Source organism: Leucopleurus acutus, assembly GCF_964270905.1.
Source record: "Leucopleurus acutus genome assembly, chromosome: 8".
Lineage (NCBI taxonomy): Eukaryota > Metazoa > Chordata > Mammalia > Artiodactyla > Delphinidae > Leucopleurus > Leucopleurus acutus.
Window position 1 is genome coordinate 107,524,279 of NC_139151.1, and position 16,453 is coordinate 107,540,731.

General features: G+C 64.7%; 1 protein-coding gene across 3 annotated transcripts in view; it reads right to left on the reverse strand.

Annotated features, from left to right (window-relative positions):
• Positions 1 to 4,738: 4,738 nt before the first annotated feature.
• KCNQ1 (potassium voltage-gated channel subfamily Q member 1) overlaps positions 4,739 to 16,453 on the reverse strand; it is a gene marked incomplete at both ends in the record, with an annotated part of 348,420 nt that continues 336,705 nt past the window's right edge. For all 3 annotated transcript variants that reach the window (XM_082844721.1, XM_082844720.1, XM_082844719.1), the window contains one exon: positions 4,739 to 4,969. In XM_082844721.1, coding sequence (XP_082700847.1) covers positions 4,739 to 4,969 — 231 coding nt within the window. The remainder of the gene's footprint in view (positions 4,970 to 16,453) is intronic.

Genomic DNA, 16,453 nt, shown 5'->3' on the forward strand with positions numbered 1-16,453 from the left:
AATGACAGAGCTAGGCCCAGCAGCTCACAGAGGGACCTGCTGAGAGAAAAGGATCTGGGAATCAGAGTGGAACCCCTCCCTCCTGCCACACAGCGAGCACCTGAGACCTGGACTCAGAGGCCTTGGGATGGGGCACAGTTGGCCGGGACGGCCCTCTTTAGGGAAGATCCTTCCTCAGACCAGCGCCTCTGGCCAGTGTCGAGAGCCTCCACCTGCCCCCGTCCCCAGCCCAGGCCTGATCTGTTGGAGCTGGAGGCAACTCCCCCCTTGAGCAGGTGAAAACACAGCAGCTGGCCAGCGAGGTCAGAGGTCGCCTGCTCCTGGGCTCGGGTGCCGCCCGGCCGTGAGGCCCTCTGCCTGCCCGCCGAGGCTCTGCTGCGCAGTGGAAGGGGCGTAGGTGCGGACGGTCAGCTTCCTTAGGGCCTGGCCCCTGGCCCCCCGCACTCAGGGCAATGGAAGCTCTGGCTGCTCTGAGCACGCGCTAGGCCTCGCTGCCTGTCTGACCCGTGCCGGGCCTGGTCTCCCCAGCTCCCCAGCCCCCCAGGGCCACAACGATAGGGCCAGAGCCAGGAAGGGCTGCCGCTGGGGGCTGAGAATGGTGAGGCAGACGCCCTTTCAGACCCCCAGTGAGCCAGTGGGGCCCAGGACCATGAGGGCGGTCCTAGGATGAAGCCGAGGAAGGCAGGTTTCCGGGGAGCGAGAAAGGGCCTCCCACACCAGGCACTGGCCGCATGTTAGGAAGGGGGCGTCTGTCCCTGAGGGTGACCCAGCAGGTCCCCACCGGATGCACGCTCACGCAGGGCCGCGTGTGGGCCCGTCCCAGGAACCCGGCCCACGGCTGCCTTTTGTCACTCCACCCCTACCTAGCCCAGCTGTCTGACCACCCCAGTTGGGACGCACACCTGACCCCCCTTCCAGGGCGCAGGGTGCCCAGCCTCCTCCCCTGAGCATCCCTCACATGGCACCCTCACACTGGCCGTGCCCTGCCTGTTCCAGGCGTGGCCGCAGCCCCAGCAGCGCCGTTAGCCTCTTTCCAAACTCAAATGTCATCCCTTAATTCAACGGGCACTTCCTGCGTACCTAGCGGGGCCGGGCCCTGTGCCAGGCGCTCCTGGGCTGTGGCTCCCCGTGGGTCCTCAGAGTCCTAGCACAGCCCCCTCTCCAGTGGCAGGCTGGAGGGCCTGGCTCCTGACCCCTGCCCAGTGCGGGGGTCGGCGGTGCCTGCCAAACGGGTCCTGAGCAGGGAGGGGGCTGTGGCTGCTGGCAGCTTGGGGCCCACTAGGGTGCAGGGAGGAGCTGTGTGTGTGTGTGTGTGTGTGTGTGTGTGTGTGTGTGTGTGTGTGTGTGGCGGCGGGGGGTGGGGGGGGTGGGGGTGGGGCGTGTCGGCCCGGCTGGAGATAGATGCCCGGCGTCACGGGTGAGTGGGCAGGGCCTGGGCAGTGGGGGCCGGAGCTGCTTAGGGTGCAGGACAGCAGGCTGTGGGCACCTTGCTTTGGCCCCGAGGGGGCACTGGGGGGCGAGGCTGGACGCAGCAGGGGCCAGGGAGTTGCTCTGAGGGGGCGCTGGGGCCAGGCAGTGGGAGTGCGATGAGGCGATAGACCCCAGAGCCGGGCACCTCCTGAACCATTCGTCTGGTTGCCTTTATGAAGCACCTACTGTGTGCTGACCCGGCCCTATGGTCATCAGCTCCTCCCCCACACGCCTTCAAGAGGCACTCTGTTCCCATTGCACGCACGGGGAGGGGGCAGGAGGTGCAGGTCGGCCCCTGGCCCGAGGTTGGGAGGACCTCAGGTTGCGCGGACACTGGCCTCAGAGACTGGCCCCCGCGGCCGAGCCCCGAGCCCTCCAGATGCCGTCCTCCTGCCCGGCTCCAGAGGGCGCCGATGGGGGAGGGGGCATGGGCAGAGGAGGTGGGTGCCCCAGGAGGTGGGCAGGGCAGCCCCCCCCAGCCCCACCCTCTCCCGCCAGCAGATGCTCTCGGCACCCACTGGACATTGAGGACCCCAACAAGGAAGCCCAATTGGGAGACAAAGGCCGGACGCCGGGGACAAACGCTCACGGACGTTGTCGGCGGGAGCGGCCAGGCAGCCAGGCGAGGCCCACAAAGGGGCCGGGGGCGGGGCCGGGAATGGGCCTGGGCTGCACATGCCACCGTTGCCCGGGCGACGGCCCTCTCCCGGAGAGGTCTGCTGGGCCATTGTCCGGGGCACACAGGACGTGTCATACACCAGATGGCCGTGTGCTGTGTAAGTCAGTTATCGGGGGCAGAGTGAAGGAATGCGGCCGCGCGGCGGGCTGGGGCGCCATCTGTTCCCTCAGACCGCGGGCACCGGCGGGCATTGAGCTCCTGGCCGGCCGGCCCAGCCTCCACTGCGGCTTTAATTAGCTAATTCCATAATTGGGCTTTATTTCAGGTAAATTGCATTTCACACCCGAGAGGGCTGCAATGGCCCGTCCAGGAGTGAAGCGCTCGGGCACTTCGTGCGCAGTCGATAATACGCAAAACAAAGCCGGGCTGGGTGCAGGGGCCGCGCCCGGCCCAGATGGGCGGCCCGAGCGAGCGCCCCGAGGGCTGGGGGCCGTGCCCGGCAGCGGGCGGGGCGGGGGCACCGTGGAGGGCCCCGCTCTCCCGCCAGCCGCCTCCTGGGGTTTCCACAAATATTTACTCAACAAGGAAACAACAGCTCTTGCCTTTCCAGTAATTGTTGCTCTCGCCCCTCCCCCCCCCCGGGGGTTTGGGCTGGGGAGGCCCCGGGCCCTCGCTGGCCCTCCTCCCCTCCCCCACACCGGCCAGTGCCCGACGGCCAGACGTCCCCTCGGGTGGGAGCCAGGGCTGGGCTCCGGGGAGCCCCTGGGGCTCTGCAAAGGGGGACCCAGGCCCCTCCCCTCCCACAGGGGCCCAAGCTGACATGCCACACGGACCAGGAGTTCCTGCTTTGCGGCCACCTGGGCACCTGCCTCCAAGGAGACTGCAGGGGTCCCGTCCAAGAGGGAGGTTGGGGAGGGCTCCAGGCAGGACCTGGGGGGAAGGGAGCTGGGCCTGGAGGAGGCAGGGGCCCAGATGCCCGTGGGCAGCAGTGGGAGGCTGGCAGTGGGAGTGGGGGCAGGTGCTGTCCTGGAGTTAAGAATTAAGCCCGAGACCTGAGAAGTGCGTGTGGGATGCGAATCCTGAGGACAGGGTCCCCAGGCTGCTTGTCTGGGGGCGATGACCCTCACCTGTTCGCCCCTCCCCCCTTGAAGGGTCCCAAGACCTGGGGGTGGGGCTGGTCTCATAGAGGGCTATCAGGGAGAGCTTCCTGTAGGAGGGGGCTTTGAGCCTGGCTGGAGACCAAGGGAGTGGTTTCAACAGATGGAGAGGGGACAGGAGAACCCCCCGGCAAAGGCACCAGCAAGAGCAAAGGCTTAGCGGGTGGGCTGGAGCCCGACCTTGGGTCGGGGGGACAGGAACAGCCCGGCCTCCAGGTGCTCCTGGGTCACTGGCGCCACCCCATTCCCAGGAACCCCAGGCCAGGGGGCTGAGGCTTCTGGGCCCCCTCACCGGGGTGGGCACAGACGGGGTGAGGGGTGCTGGGGCGTTGAGGGGTGGGCAGCAGCTCCACGGGAAGCCAGGTTGTCCCCAGGATGGGCCGCTTGCCCCCCCAGGGAAGGAGGCGAGAGCAGGGCAAGATCAATTTTGTGATTCCACATTTATTAGGAAAAACCTGAACGGTTAAGAATCAAAATCACACTGTGAAATTCATTAAAGCACAGGTTCCAAATCACCACAGATTATTCTGATTTCGGCGAGGCGGAGCAGGCCAGAGGAGGTGGGTCTCGCCAGAGGCGGTGGCGCCCGTCCGCTCCCCTGCGGCTCAGCAGCGGGTCGGGGAGGCCACCGTCTGTGTGTCCGTCCAGCTGCTTAGACCAGGCAGGGAGCTGGAGGTGAGGCCCACATGCAGAGCGGGGTTTGGGGACCCTCCTCTTTTCTCCGGAATGGGTAGGAGAAGCTGCCAGTCCAAAGTGGGGGACCTGAGCACCCCGGTTCCACTGGTGGGCAGCCCACCCCCAGTGAAGAGCTCTGGCCACGGCGGTGGACACGTCCCTCCCGTTGGAAGCTGTGGCCTCAGGAGCAGCTCCCCGCCAGCTCCTGGCCTGAGTCAGCATCCCTGGAGCTTGAGGGAGTCAGGCCCAGGCCCGGGGGGCCTTGTTGGGCCTTGCCCGTGGGCATCCTTTGTTCGGCATGGGCTGGGCCTGCCCTGCCCTGCCTGGCCTGCCTTCTCCCTGGGTCCCCCTGGGCCTGGCTTTGAGGCTGGGGGTGGGGTCCTCACAGACCCTGTCCAGGCCGTCCCTCTGTCTCCCCTCAGGAATGCCCCGGGGCCTGCACACAGCTGTGCGGCTCCCTGGCCATACGTGGTACAGACCAAGTGCCTGGGATGCCCGGCCTGACCTCCTGCCGCTCTGTCCCGAGTATCAGGCAGGCAATGGGGGGACCCCGGTCTCAGAGCCGAGAGGCCCCTCCCCCCAACACCCAGCCAAATTCTAGTACCCGCTGGCTGGGAAGAGGCGGTCTTGAGCCCCCCAGGCAGGCCGCAGGGCCCTGTAGTCCACCGGGCGTCTGGGGCCCTGGAGGGCGGGACTGCTCTCTCGGGCCTTCGAGAGGGGGCTGAGGCCTAGCGGTGCCTGTGCTGAGTGGGAGGTGGGGTGGGCCGGGCAGGGCTCCTCCGGGCCTCCCCTCTCAGGCCTGGGCCCCGAGCCCCCATCAGGAGCCCTTGTCGGGGCCCCCGCGGGGCACGGTCAGCTGTTCGTAGGTGGGTAGCGCGTTGCTGGGCAGGAAGAGCTCGGGGTTGATAGAGCCACCGCTGTGGGGCTGGACCACCTGGGCCCCGCCCCCGCTGGAAGGCCGGCTGCCCGGGGAGCCTCCGTGGTGCTGGGCGAGCAGCTGGTGCAGCATGTCTGTGATGAGCGCCAGCCTCTGGTCCAGCTGCGTCACCTGCGGGGACAGGATCAGAGGTGAGCCGGGCGGTGTGCGGGTGGCCTCAAGGCCTGGGTTCCTTGAGGGCCAGGGGAGGGACGGGGCCTGGCCTTGGTCACGGCCGTGTGTGTGGAGCGCGCGCGCGCGTGTGTGTGTGTCCGTGGCCCCTGTGCAAGTCTGCACGTGTGCACACACGTGCGTGGAGGGAGCCCCGCTCTGCAGCCCTCACCTGAGACTCAGTGGCTGAGCAGGTAGCAGGGCGGGGCCCCTCCCCTGCCATCTGCCCCCACCCCCATGCCCACCAGCAGGGTTTGTGCCCCAGGGTGCTCTTGTCAGGCCGGGCACAGTCCCCAACTCAGCAGGGGCACCCCATCTTCCCAGCTGAGCCCCCAAACCTGTACCAATCCCCAGGGGTCAGCCAGGGCCACACGCCCACCATGCTTTTCCCAAAGGCCTTTCCCACGCTGAGCACTGGGGTTGCCCACCCACGAGGTGGGGTCGCCCCATGAAGCTGGAGGGGAGGTGGATGGAGGATGGACCTGGGGCTGCAGGTACTTAGCAGGGGCTGCTGGATGGCCAAGACGGGGTGGGGCTGGAGTGAGCCCCGGGGGTGGGAAGAGGACCCCAGGGCCCTCAGAGCAGGGGCAGGGGTGAAGCAGACGTCCTGGCATGAGCCGGCATGAGGCGTGGCTCACCCTGGGGCCTGCAGTGCCCTTGGGGGTGGTTCCCCCAGGGTCTCCGTCAGAAAATAATACCCGCCTTGGGTACCTGGAACACTGGAAAGACTAGAAACGATGGGGGAGGGAGCGGAGGTGGCCAGATGGTCACCGATAAGGGCCAAGCTGCGAGAACACAGAGCTGCTTCGGGGAGAGTGTGGCTGGGGTAGACGCCCGGGGACGGCTCCGCCAGGGGTCAACGCCGGGGCTGCGGACGCGGCAGGCCGGGCTGGCTGGGGCCGGCCGTCCACCTGGACACACACGGTCCGTGATGTGTGTGCTCTGAGCCGCCCTGGGCCAGACGCCCCAGGACCCACCTGGGCCCCACTGCTGGCGGCAACATCCCCACCCCAGGACCGGACGGAGCCGGGTGCTGGCCAAGCGGGTCGGCCCCGGGGAAGATGCTGTGGGTTGAAGAGGCCACAAATGCTGTGGAGCTGGGTCCCCGGGTTGGCCCGGGTTGGGCTTCAGAGGCGGGTGGGGCAGTCCACAGCCTCTCTCCCACGGTGGACGGTGGACGCTGAGTCAGGGGGAGGGCAGGGCTGGCTGAGGGGGAGAAGGGGAGGGTTCTCTCCTGAGTTGGGGCCACGGGGCTCTCTCAAGACCCAGCAGCAGGTAGGGCAGGATGGGGGCTGGAGCGTGGAGAAACAGCCCCCCTATCAGGACGGCTGCCTGTGACCCACGTCCCCAGCTTCGCACAATGGCGGCTGCAGCACTGAGGCCAGTGCTGTCTCCTGGGGCCTCCTGGGCTCCCCTGCTGCCTCTGCCTCCTCGGACTGTGCGGGGGACTGAGACCTCCTCCCCTGCCCCTGGGCCTGGGGACAGGGACAGCTGCATGTCTGAGGCCCCCTCAGCCAGGCCAGGGGGGCCTAACCTATTTTCTCAGACACATCTGATACCGGAGCCCAGGCTATAAAGGGGAGGGGGTGCAGAGCTTCTCTGGTTTAGCTGGGCTAGAGCCTGAGGCCCTCACTCAGCTCTCCCCACCCCTGCATTCCCCCGGGTGCCTCCCTGACACCCTAGTCCCACCATATGCTGAGGCCACCCACAGACGCAGGCCCCGAGGCCCCAGGAGAAGAGTCTCGTTTGGGGTCTCTGGCTGGGACCCTGGCAGCCCAGCCAAGGGGGGCTGGGGAGGACCCTCTCCTCGGCCCGAGACCGCCGGGCCCCCAGTCCCACTGCCCGCCTATGCCCTGGGAGACCCGTGGGGGACCCTGCGCGCCTGGTAGCCTGGAGCGAGCCTTGCACGAGGCTGGTGCGGGCGAGCTTCATGTTGCTCCGCTGTGCAGGCCCCGGCTTGGGTATTGATTGGTTTGGCACCAATTAGAGCACCAAATACATTACAGAGGAAAATTTGTGGTTTCATAAATTTTCACTTTATGCCACTTGAACATCTGTTGAAGCCCCCAGCAGGGCAAGTGGGTATGGAAGCCTTTATAGGGTGTTCTTGGGAAAAAAGGAAATGCAAGAATGGCTGGGATTCAGGAAGGGGTGGGGCTGCCGGGCACGGCTGGAGAGGGGGCGCATCCCAGGGGGCTGATAGCACAGACCCCACTGGGAGCAGGCGGGAGGCTGGCCCCAGGCCGAGCTCGCCCTCAGGGGGCCACCTGGGGCACTCAAGCCCACCTCGGCCCCCTGGGCTGCTGCTCATGGGAGATGGGGCTTTGGGGGGGCTCACCGGGCTCCCTGGTCCCAGGGGACATGCTCCCATTAGCCAGACTGCTGGAGGTGGCAGGGGCGCCGGGGGCGAGCTCGGATCTGGGCCAGAATCCCAGAGCCGGCCCAAAGCCTGGGCCTCACACCTCCCCCTCCTTCTCGCACAGGAGAGGAGCGGGTCTGGGGAGGAGGTTAACATGCCGCCACTGATGTGACGGGAGAGAGAGCAAGTGGGGCAGCCCGCAGGCCAAACCAGACTCCTGCCAAGGCCCCCCGGCCACCTGCTGAATCCTTCTGGTCCTCTGGCCACCCTTGGGGTCCCCCTGGGTCTTCCTGGCCCCCTGCAGGGTCCTCCCGCCTGCCCAGCCCCAGCCTGATGGGCGGGGATCCTCGGCGTCACCCGCCTGGTCCGGCTTCAGGGTGTGGTGATCACCGGGTGGGCCAAGCCCTGTGGAGCCACGTCTCCCCCCACCCCGGCCCCCCGACCTTGGCGGCTGACCTGGGTGCCCCCCCGCCCCGGGGCTGTCTGCTGGTCGCTGGCTCTGGGCTGCCTGAGGCTGCCCTGCACTGCCCGGCCCCTAGGGCCCGGTGATGGCCTCTGCCCGGGTGGGCTTCCGTCCTTCTCAGCGACTGATCCCCTGTCCCCACAGTGTGGGGTGAGCCTGGTCAGGCTGGTCCAGGAGGCCAAGTCAGATCCCACGCTGAGACCTGGCCGCTGTGCTGTCCTCCCTGGGCCTCAGTTTCTCAGCTGGGAAGTGGGGGCATTCTGCTCCTCCCGTGGGGGGCGTTCTTGAGGATGGGGCAGGACAGTCGTGTAGGAGCCCGTGCCCGCGGGCTCTGTGAGCGTGACTCACACCTGCCACGCTTCTCCAGGGCTGAGCACGTCCCAGAGAGATGGCCCCTGGGTCCCCCCGCCCTGGGTTCTCCTCCTCCCAAGGAGAGCGCCTTTATCTTGCTTCATGTTCGATGGTGACACCCAGTGAGCACTTCATTCGGCTGGAGGGAGCGGCCTGAGCCGATCCCCAGCCGCAGAGAAGCGCGTGCCTCCGGGCAGGTGCCCAGGTGAGGCGCTGTCACCCGCAGAGGAAGGCAGTGCCCGCTCGGGGACCGGGACGGCGTTCCCCGGGAGCCGCTGGGGCACATCAGTTTTGGGGATCTTGGATCTCGTCATTATTTGCAATTTGATAGTGACCAAAGGGCAAGGCCAACAAAAGCTCCCTTGTTCCCTGCCTCCATTCACCAAATTAATAACCATAAGAGGACTCCCGGCCCTCGGAAGAGAAAAAAAGCAATTAGAATAACAACCAGTTAGAGAGCCCCGGGCGGTGGTGACAAACCCAGGGGACGGGATTCCTGTTTGATGTGCGTATGAATTTGTTTTCAAAAGAAAATCTTGAAAAAGAGTCTTTCAAGGGAAATTTTTGCAGAACCTGCTCGGCCTTGATCCCAGCTCTGGACCCGCCAATGGCCCTGGCCACGTGCAAGCCCCGGGCTGTCTCGGCCACACTGGCCAAAGACGGGCAGGGGTGGGAGACACCGAGGCCTGGGGCTCGCGGGGAGGGAGTCCCCTGCCCTGGGGGGCAGCTCGTGGTGCCCCAGGGTCCCCCTGGGTCAACATCTAAAGGGGGAGGCAGGGCTCCTCTTGGGACAGCCCAGGGCCCTCTGCAGGGTCACAGGGCAAAAGACCTCTGGGCTCTCCTCTTGTGTGCAGACTGTGCCGGACCAAGAGTCACTGAGCCGCTCTGGGGGCAATGCTCAAAATACTTAAACACCAGGCAATGAGCTGGATGCCAGCCCTGGGGCCAAGCTGGGCTGCTGGGAGTTGGGGGTTCCCGGTACGTCATGGGGTGCGCGGGGGCCTGAAGCTCCGGGGAGCCCTGCCCAAGCCCACATGCCGGTGACAGGCGCAGGGACATGGCCATGACTGCTCAGTGTGTCTGTGCACAGGCCCGCTCAGTCCTCCTGACGCCCTGCGACACGGCTCTGCCCCCTTCACGCCCCTTCACACACAGCAGGGAGCACGGGAGCGAAGCAGCCAGGGAGCAGGGGTTGCAGAGGGGCTGCTGCTGGCCTATCTCCCCCTTCTGCCCTGGCCACAGGCCTGCGGCACCTGCAAGGCCCAGCACTGCCCAGGTCACAAGCCCCTGCTCCCCGCTGCTCCTGAGCCCATTAGACAGGCGACACAGCTGAGGCCCGGGGACACGGTGGGCCTTGAGTCCCTGCATGCAGCTTGGAGGGACCAGGTGGGGACCGCTCATAGCCGGGGCAGGTCCAGTGGCCCATGGCAGGGGTGCTGAGCCTGCCACACCTCCACCCCCGTCCCTATCCTGGCCGCCCAGAGAGGGAGCCCCGCGCTGGACAGCTCAGGGCAGAAACCCGCCTTCCCTGTGCAGGGCCCCAGCCACACCTCGCAGTGCCCTGGGTGGGCAGTCCACCCTGGCCCCTCCCAAACATACGGTCTGTGAGGAGCCCCAGCACGGGGCAGGACACAGGGTATGGTGAGTGAATTCTGACCGGTGGAAGGAGTGCCCGCTCCCACCCCCATTGGAGCCCGGCCACCGCCTTGGACGACGGGCCTGCTGGACCCAGGAAGGACTCAGGCTGAGCGGTGACACTGCGCCCCCTGGGCCTCGTGGCTGCCCGGTGGGGTTCAGGTGGTGGTCCTCGGCCACCCCCATCCCAGCCCCCGGGACTCTGGGTTCTCCATCTCCACAGAATGCCATTTCTTGCCCTACCCCTGGCCCTGGCCCTCCCTCCGCAAGCTGCTGCTTGGTGAGGGAGGGGGTCACGGTGACCTGTGACCTTTGCCCCCTGTGCCCTCCAGCACATGCAGGTGATGCTGAACCCCCACGTCTAGGGCAATGGATGCCACTGAGAGAAAGCACCGGGGGGGGGACGCTGACTGCGTCCTGGTGTCTGCTAGACCACGGCAGGAGGGCCACCCTGATGTGACAGCTGTGTTCTGCTGTCCTCGGACCCTAAGCGCCCAGGCTCAGGCCAGGGACACGCCCCAGACCCGCACGCGCGATCCCTGGGGACCTCAGGCCTGAACTCAGACCATAAAACCATGGTTTTCCTGCACCTCTGTTGAGCCCCCCCCCCCCGGCACCCACCCTGTTCCGCGCACATTTTTCTCATCCCAGAAAAGCACTCCAAAATCTCACACCCTGCTCCACATTCTGACTGTCAGCAGAACTTGGGAACCCCCTGCCCACCCCTGCTCCCAGCCCAGGCCAGACCGCCAATTTTTTATGCTAGGACTATTGCAGTAGCCTGCCAGGTAGCCTTCCCCCACAACGTGGTCCTTTCAAAACACAAACCAGGTCACGTCGCTGCCCTACTCACAGCCTCCTGAGCTCCCCCCTCACTCCCAGGAGAAGCCTGAGTCCCACCTGTGGCCCTAGACCTGTCCCCCGTTGCTCTGCGGCCTCCCCCACCTTCTTCCCACTGCATTCACTCCAGGCCGCTCTGCTGGCCCCCAAACATGGCAGCGCGCGCCTGCCTCCGGCCCTTTTCCCCAGCGGCTCCCCTGCCCACATCAGCCACCCTCCACCCTTGGACCTCACCAAAAGCACTGATCGCGGCCATGCCCCTCCTTCTGCCACGGCCCCCCCCCCCCCCCATCCCCACGCTGGTCCTTATTTGCTCCAGGGCCGCTGGCCTGCGGTTGGGTCTGCTCACTCCTTAGCTGGTTCTCCCACTGGAATTGGGCTCCAGGAGCCCCACTCCTCTGCCTGTCCTTGGTGGTACACAGAGGGCCCTGTTCACATTTGTGGAACGATTATGGTGGGCACTACACAGCCCAGAGCCTCCACGCCAGAGCCCCCGGGGAACCTTTCTGCCAAGGGGGAAGGGGGCGGTGGTGCGGGGTACCTGCCTGCCTAGGGCCAGCTGTCCTGGGGGGAGGTCCCTGCCCGGCGGGCAGCCTGGCCCCCGCTCCCGGGCCCTGCCCCTGGCGCTGGGAGTTTGGGAACGCCCCTCCCCCACGGCGAGAATGCGGGAACAGCACCCATAAATCATCCTTTCGTTAGAGCCCGTGGGGCTGGCCGGTCTCACAGAGCCGGGTATGAGTGGAAATAGATCACAGCGCTTCATAACATTGTAATTTATGGCAGGAGACGGTGTAATTGTGTTTATGACTTTGTTTTAGTGCTTTAGCTCTTGGAGAAAAATCAGCCCGTTTTCTAGCTGCCGAGGTTTTACTGCCAGTCCCCAGGGCGGCCGGCCTGCCGAGCTCTGTCCTGCGGTGCACGGTGCACCCAGCCCGATGAGGACACAGCCTCGGAGCCTGGCCCACAGCCTGCTGGGCTGGGCGTGCGCTGGGCATGTGGGCCGGGGCGGGATGTGTGCACGCCGGTCTGTGGGGGGCCCTGGGGAAGGACGCGTCTTGGGTGTGCGGGCCGCAGGGCAGCGGGTCAGAGCCTGCGGGGAGGGCCTGGGCACACAGATGGGCTGCCTGGGCTCATGTCCTGCCTCTGCCGCTTCCTGGTTGGGTGACCTTGGGTGAATCACTTGGCCTCTCTGAACCTCAGTTTCCCCATCTGTAAAATGGGGATGCTGGTAGAATGTCCCTCAGCAGGATGTTGTAAGGATTGAATGAGTTAATGCAGGAAACCACTGGAAAGAGTGCTTGGCATCTGGCAAATTCTGATTAAGTCTCCTGTTGACCATTTTACTGTAATTATTGTTAGTAATTTGCCTGTGTGCAGCGTGGCCTGAGGGCCAGTTGGCACGTATACGTGAAGACGTGTGTGTACACGAGCACTCAGGCTTTACAAGGGCAGGGAGACTGCATGTGCAAGAGTGCCCGCGCCGCCCCGGGTGTGGTTTTGCACAATTCCCTGTACCGTCCACCAAACCATTCCCTGAGCTGCCAAAGGGTGCAAGTGTATCTGCCTGGACCTCTGGGCCCCTGGGCCTTTGCACGTGCCACAGAGGTGAGCACCTTCCACCAGGCGGTGATGCTGCTGGGATGGGACAGCTCAGCGGGCGAGCAGTGGGGGCTCTGTCGGGTGCCAAGCGCACTCTCCCAACTGGGAGATAGATGCCACCATCTCCGGAGCCCCTGGTCACCGACACACCAGCCGTTCTGCCTGTTTCCCAGGGTCCTCCGCCCAGGCGGAGTCCAGGCAGGGGGTGAACCTTGGCCAGAAGAGGTGGGCGATGTGGCAGCCACTTGCGCCCTGGCCCCTGGGACCGGTGCATTGGTTTAGCGTCATGAATCAGCCAGGGTGGGCGTTTCAGAGGCTGTAGACCAAGGCCTCTGTCCTAGCCACTGTCCCTCAAATCTCTCACCGTCTGGCTACTGGGTGGCAGGTGATCTGAGCCGTCACCAGAGTCAGCCATGCCTCAGCTGGGTCCTCGGCACAGCATGGTCAAGGTCCTGGTCACCCCAGACCCTTCTGGGGGCCTGCCAGTTCCTGGCTGACCCTTGCTGACCACCCCTTAGGAGTGCAGGTTGCTCCCCTCTGAGAGAGTGTCACGATGGAGAGAAGAACCTTCTACCTGCCTCACGGATACACGCTCACCTGGGGCAGCCCCACAGATGCCTGGGGTCCGCCAGGCACCCTCAGCATTGCTTCCGTCCAGGCTGACTGCTGAGGGGGGCGGGTGTCAGGATCATTCTCATAAACCAGGGCCACCTCTCCAGTGTTCGTCCGCCGCAGCCGGGACAATCTCGCAGGCCCTCTACCCCACAGCCCAAGGACCCCCGTCTGCCGGCACCATCTCCACACAGACACCCTCGACGCTCCGCCCCAGCTCTGCACTCTCCCGGGGGCCCCAGAACCCCGTCTCCACTGGCAAGCAGGTCTAACAGCATCTTGGTGCAGCAGGGCCCAAAGAGAACTCAGACTTGCCCTGCCCGCAATCCCATCCTCCCATCTCAGAAAGTGGTACCGACACCCACAGAGCAAAGCACCGGATTCCCCTGGCGCTCGCCCACGTCCCACCCGCTCTCGAGAGCACACGCTCTGAATCCAGCACCGCTCCCCTCCACGCCCCCTGCCCAGGCCAGTGGCATCCCTGGCCTGTGCTGTTGGAATCGCCTCTACTTTACTGGTCCGTCCCCCTCCCATTCACTCCAGCAGCAGCCAGGCTGAGTTGTCTCCCTCCGCAGAATTACCAGTGCACCCAGAATGAGATCTCACCTCCATCCACAGCCCCGGAGCTCCGCGCAGCCCCCTCACCGTCCTCCCTGACACCCTTCTCTCAGATCCTGGGCACAGTCCTCTCGATCCTGCCTCAGGGCCTTTGCACTTGCCACTCCCTCTGCCTGGAAAACTGTCCTCCACCACAACATATAACCTGAGCTCAAATGTTGAGAGTGGGCTTCCCTACCGCGGCCAGGCCTTTGACCATGCTGTCACGTTCACGTCCCCAGAGGGTCTCCCAGAGCCTGGCACATGGTAGGTGCTCACTAAATACACTTGGGATAGAGTTGGTGTTTCACAGATATTTGCTGGATGAGAAAGTGATGTCTCTGCCATCTCCCAGGGCCCCAGTAGTGGGGTGGGGGGCAGATGTCCTCTAAGCCCATTGCTCCTTCCCTCCCCGGGATGCTGCTGGCCAGGCCTTTTCCTTGTCATTGACTTGTAAGGGCTCTTTGTATATTAAGGAAGTTTGTCCTTTGACATGGACATCACAAATGTTTGTTCCTGGTGTGCCGTTGGTCATGTGAATTGGTTCATGGCAATTATGATTATCATTTTTGGTCATGTCATACAGAAGTTTTATTTACTTTTTCACTTTTTTATGTAGTCAGAGTCGTTTGCCTTTTCCACTGCGGCTTCTAGATTTTGTGACGCTTGGAGTAGCTTTCCCAATTCCGACCCTGACACATTTTTTTCCTAGGACTTTTTAGATCTGTATTTTACCCTTCACTCATTGAATGGTGTGGGACTGATTTTGAGCTGCAGGCCTGCTTTCAGCGATCAGCCTGTCGATACATCACACTTCACCGAAGGATCTTTCTTTCCCCCATGGAGCTGGAACATTCTTTTCGTACATGCTTTGCAGTCTACAGTGAACCGTCTTACTCAGGGTGGTCTTAATGACATGTGTGGCTAGTGGGTGGCAGGGCTGTTCTTTCTTGAGGTGAAAGACATTACTGGCTCCATCCGGGGGTCCAGCAAGGGAGGTGGCCAGGGGAGCATGGACCAGCTCTCACCTGGACAACCTCAGTGACCTCTGCCCTCAGCCCCACAGTCTGAGAGATTTTGCTTCTCTGCTCAGAACTCTGAGAAACCCCACTTTGAGCTCTGAACATGAAAAGAAAGTCTGGGCCGAGGCTCCAAGCTGTCACCCCTCCCCCAGGCAGCTCCAGCATGAGGCCTCCTCTCTGCCCTGCTCCCGCTTCTTCTCTCTGCCACCGCTGCCAGGAAGTCTTCCTGGATTCTCGCGTGGCTCACACCATCACCTCGCCCATATTTCTGCTCAAGGCTCACTTCCCCACGAGACCTCCTCGGGCCCTGAGCTAAACACGGCGACCTGCCCCCATCCTCCATCTACTGTCTTTTCCTCCAGGACTCACACCGACGTCACTGGCTTATTTATTATATTTTCCGTCTCTAGCTGCCCGCCCCCCCACCCCCAAGGACGAAAGCCCCATGGGGGCTCTGCGTGTGCTGTGTTACCCATGTGCTCAGTCGACACCCCTGCACGCTGGGCCACCTCCTCCCTCCAGCCGCATCTCTGTGGGGGCCACGTTTGTGCCCAGAGTCGTTCACAACCACCGCCTGACTGTGCCCACTGAGGCCGCCCTGCCTGGACTTTGGGGAGGAAGGCTCATGGGACGGCTTACGGAGGGGGCAGTGGCAGAGTCGGGGGGCCCCAGGCAGCACACAGCTCCCTGGGCTCCACAGGAGCCTCTCTGCTTGGAAGGGGGCCTGGGCAGCGGGGACCAGGATACACAGAGGCCAGGAAGCTGCCCACGGTCACCTGGTGGGTGGGCTGGTGGAGGGGGAGACCCTGGCTCAGGATGGGCGGGGCTTGGTCCTCCCAACAGGCTGGCCAGCCCCCTAGCTGGGGCCTCAGGGGGGTCCCGCCAGCAGAGGCCAAGTGGGGGCTGCCTGCCCTGCCCACATCGGGCAGCCCCAGGCTGGCCGACTCAGTCACCCTCCTCGGGGCCGGGCGAGCGGGAATGTAGGGCAGGCTGGAAAAAGGCGCTGGAAGCCGAGAGGCCGTGTTTGTGTTGGCGGCAGGGCGGAGGCCCCACCTGCATTTGATTCTCCCCCGCCTCCCCCTCCCGCGCTGCCCCTCTGACGAGCCTCGAAGTCCTGGAAGCCAGGGGGACGCCGGGCAGAACACTTTGTACTGGGAGCCAGCGAGCACCCGGCCACCCCAGCCAAACCCCCAGCCCCGGCGGGCGGGCAGGCGGGTGACACGCGGCCCAGTGACGGCGGGCAGGTGGGCAGGGGCCACCCAGCAGCTCCGTCATTAGAGTCCCATCTGCCTCTGTCTGCTGCTACCCTGGCCTGGCTGCCCCCAGCCCCCCTTCCCCGCCCCCGCCATCTCGGGGCCATCAGCCAGGGTGTGGGCAGTTCAGGACCCCTGGGCCCGCAGTGCCTCTCGAGGTGGGTTCACCCTCCATGAGTTCCACAGCCAGCAGGCCTCCCTCCACCCCTCGCACCCCGTCCTTGCCCTGGTGAGACCCCTGCAAGCCGCCTACTGCTCTCAAGCCAAAGACACAGCCCCGCCTCGGCCAGAGGGTCCCTCACGGTCTGGGCCTTGTGTCCCACCTCGGCCACTGCCCCTTCCCGCCCTGCACTGGCTTCTATCAGTTCCTTGGATGTGCTGTACCCCCTCTCTGCCTCAGGACATTTGCACCTGCCGGCCCGCTTTCTAGAACGTTCCACCCATCTCCTGAACCAGCAGACGGTCTCATTCTTCGGGCCCCGAGGCGAGGGTCTCCTCCTTAGAAACACCGCCACCCCCCACCCCAGTTCGCCTGCCATCACCTCCCTGCTCTGCCCCTTCCAGCCACTCTGGTCTGCCCAGGTACCGCTTGCATCGTTTGCTTCCTAAATGTCCGCCTCCCTGAAAGCGGGGATACTGCCAGGCAGTCCATGACCCCTGACCACCTGGGGGACTCTGGGCCTCCGTCGGCCCCCTAGCAGGGAGGGGACAGAG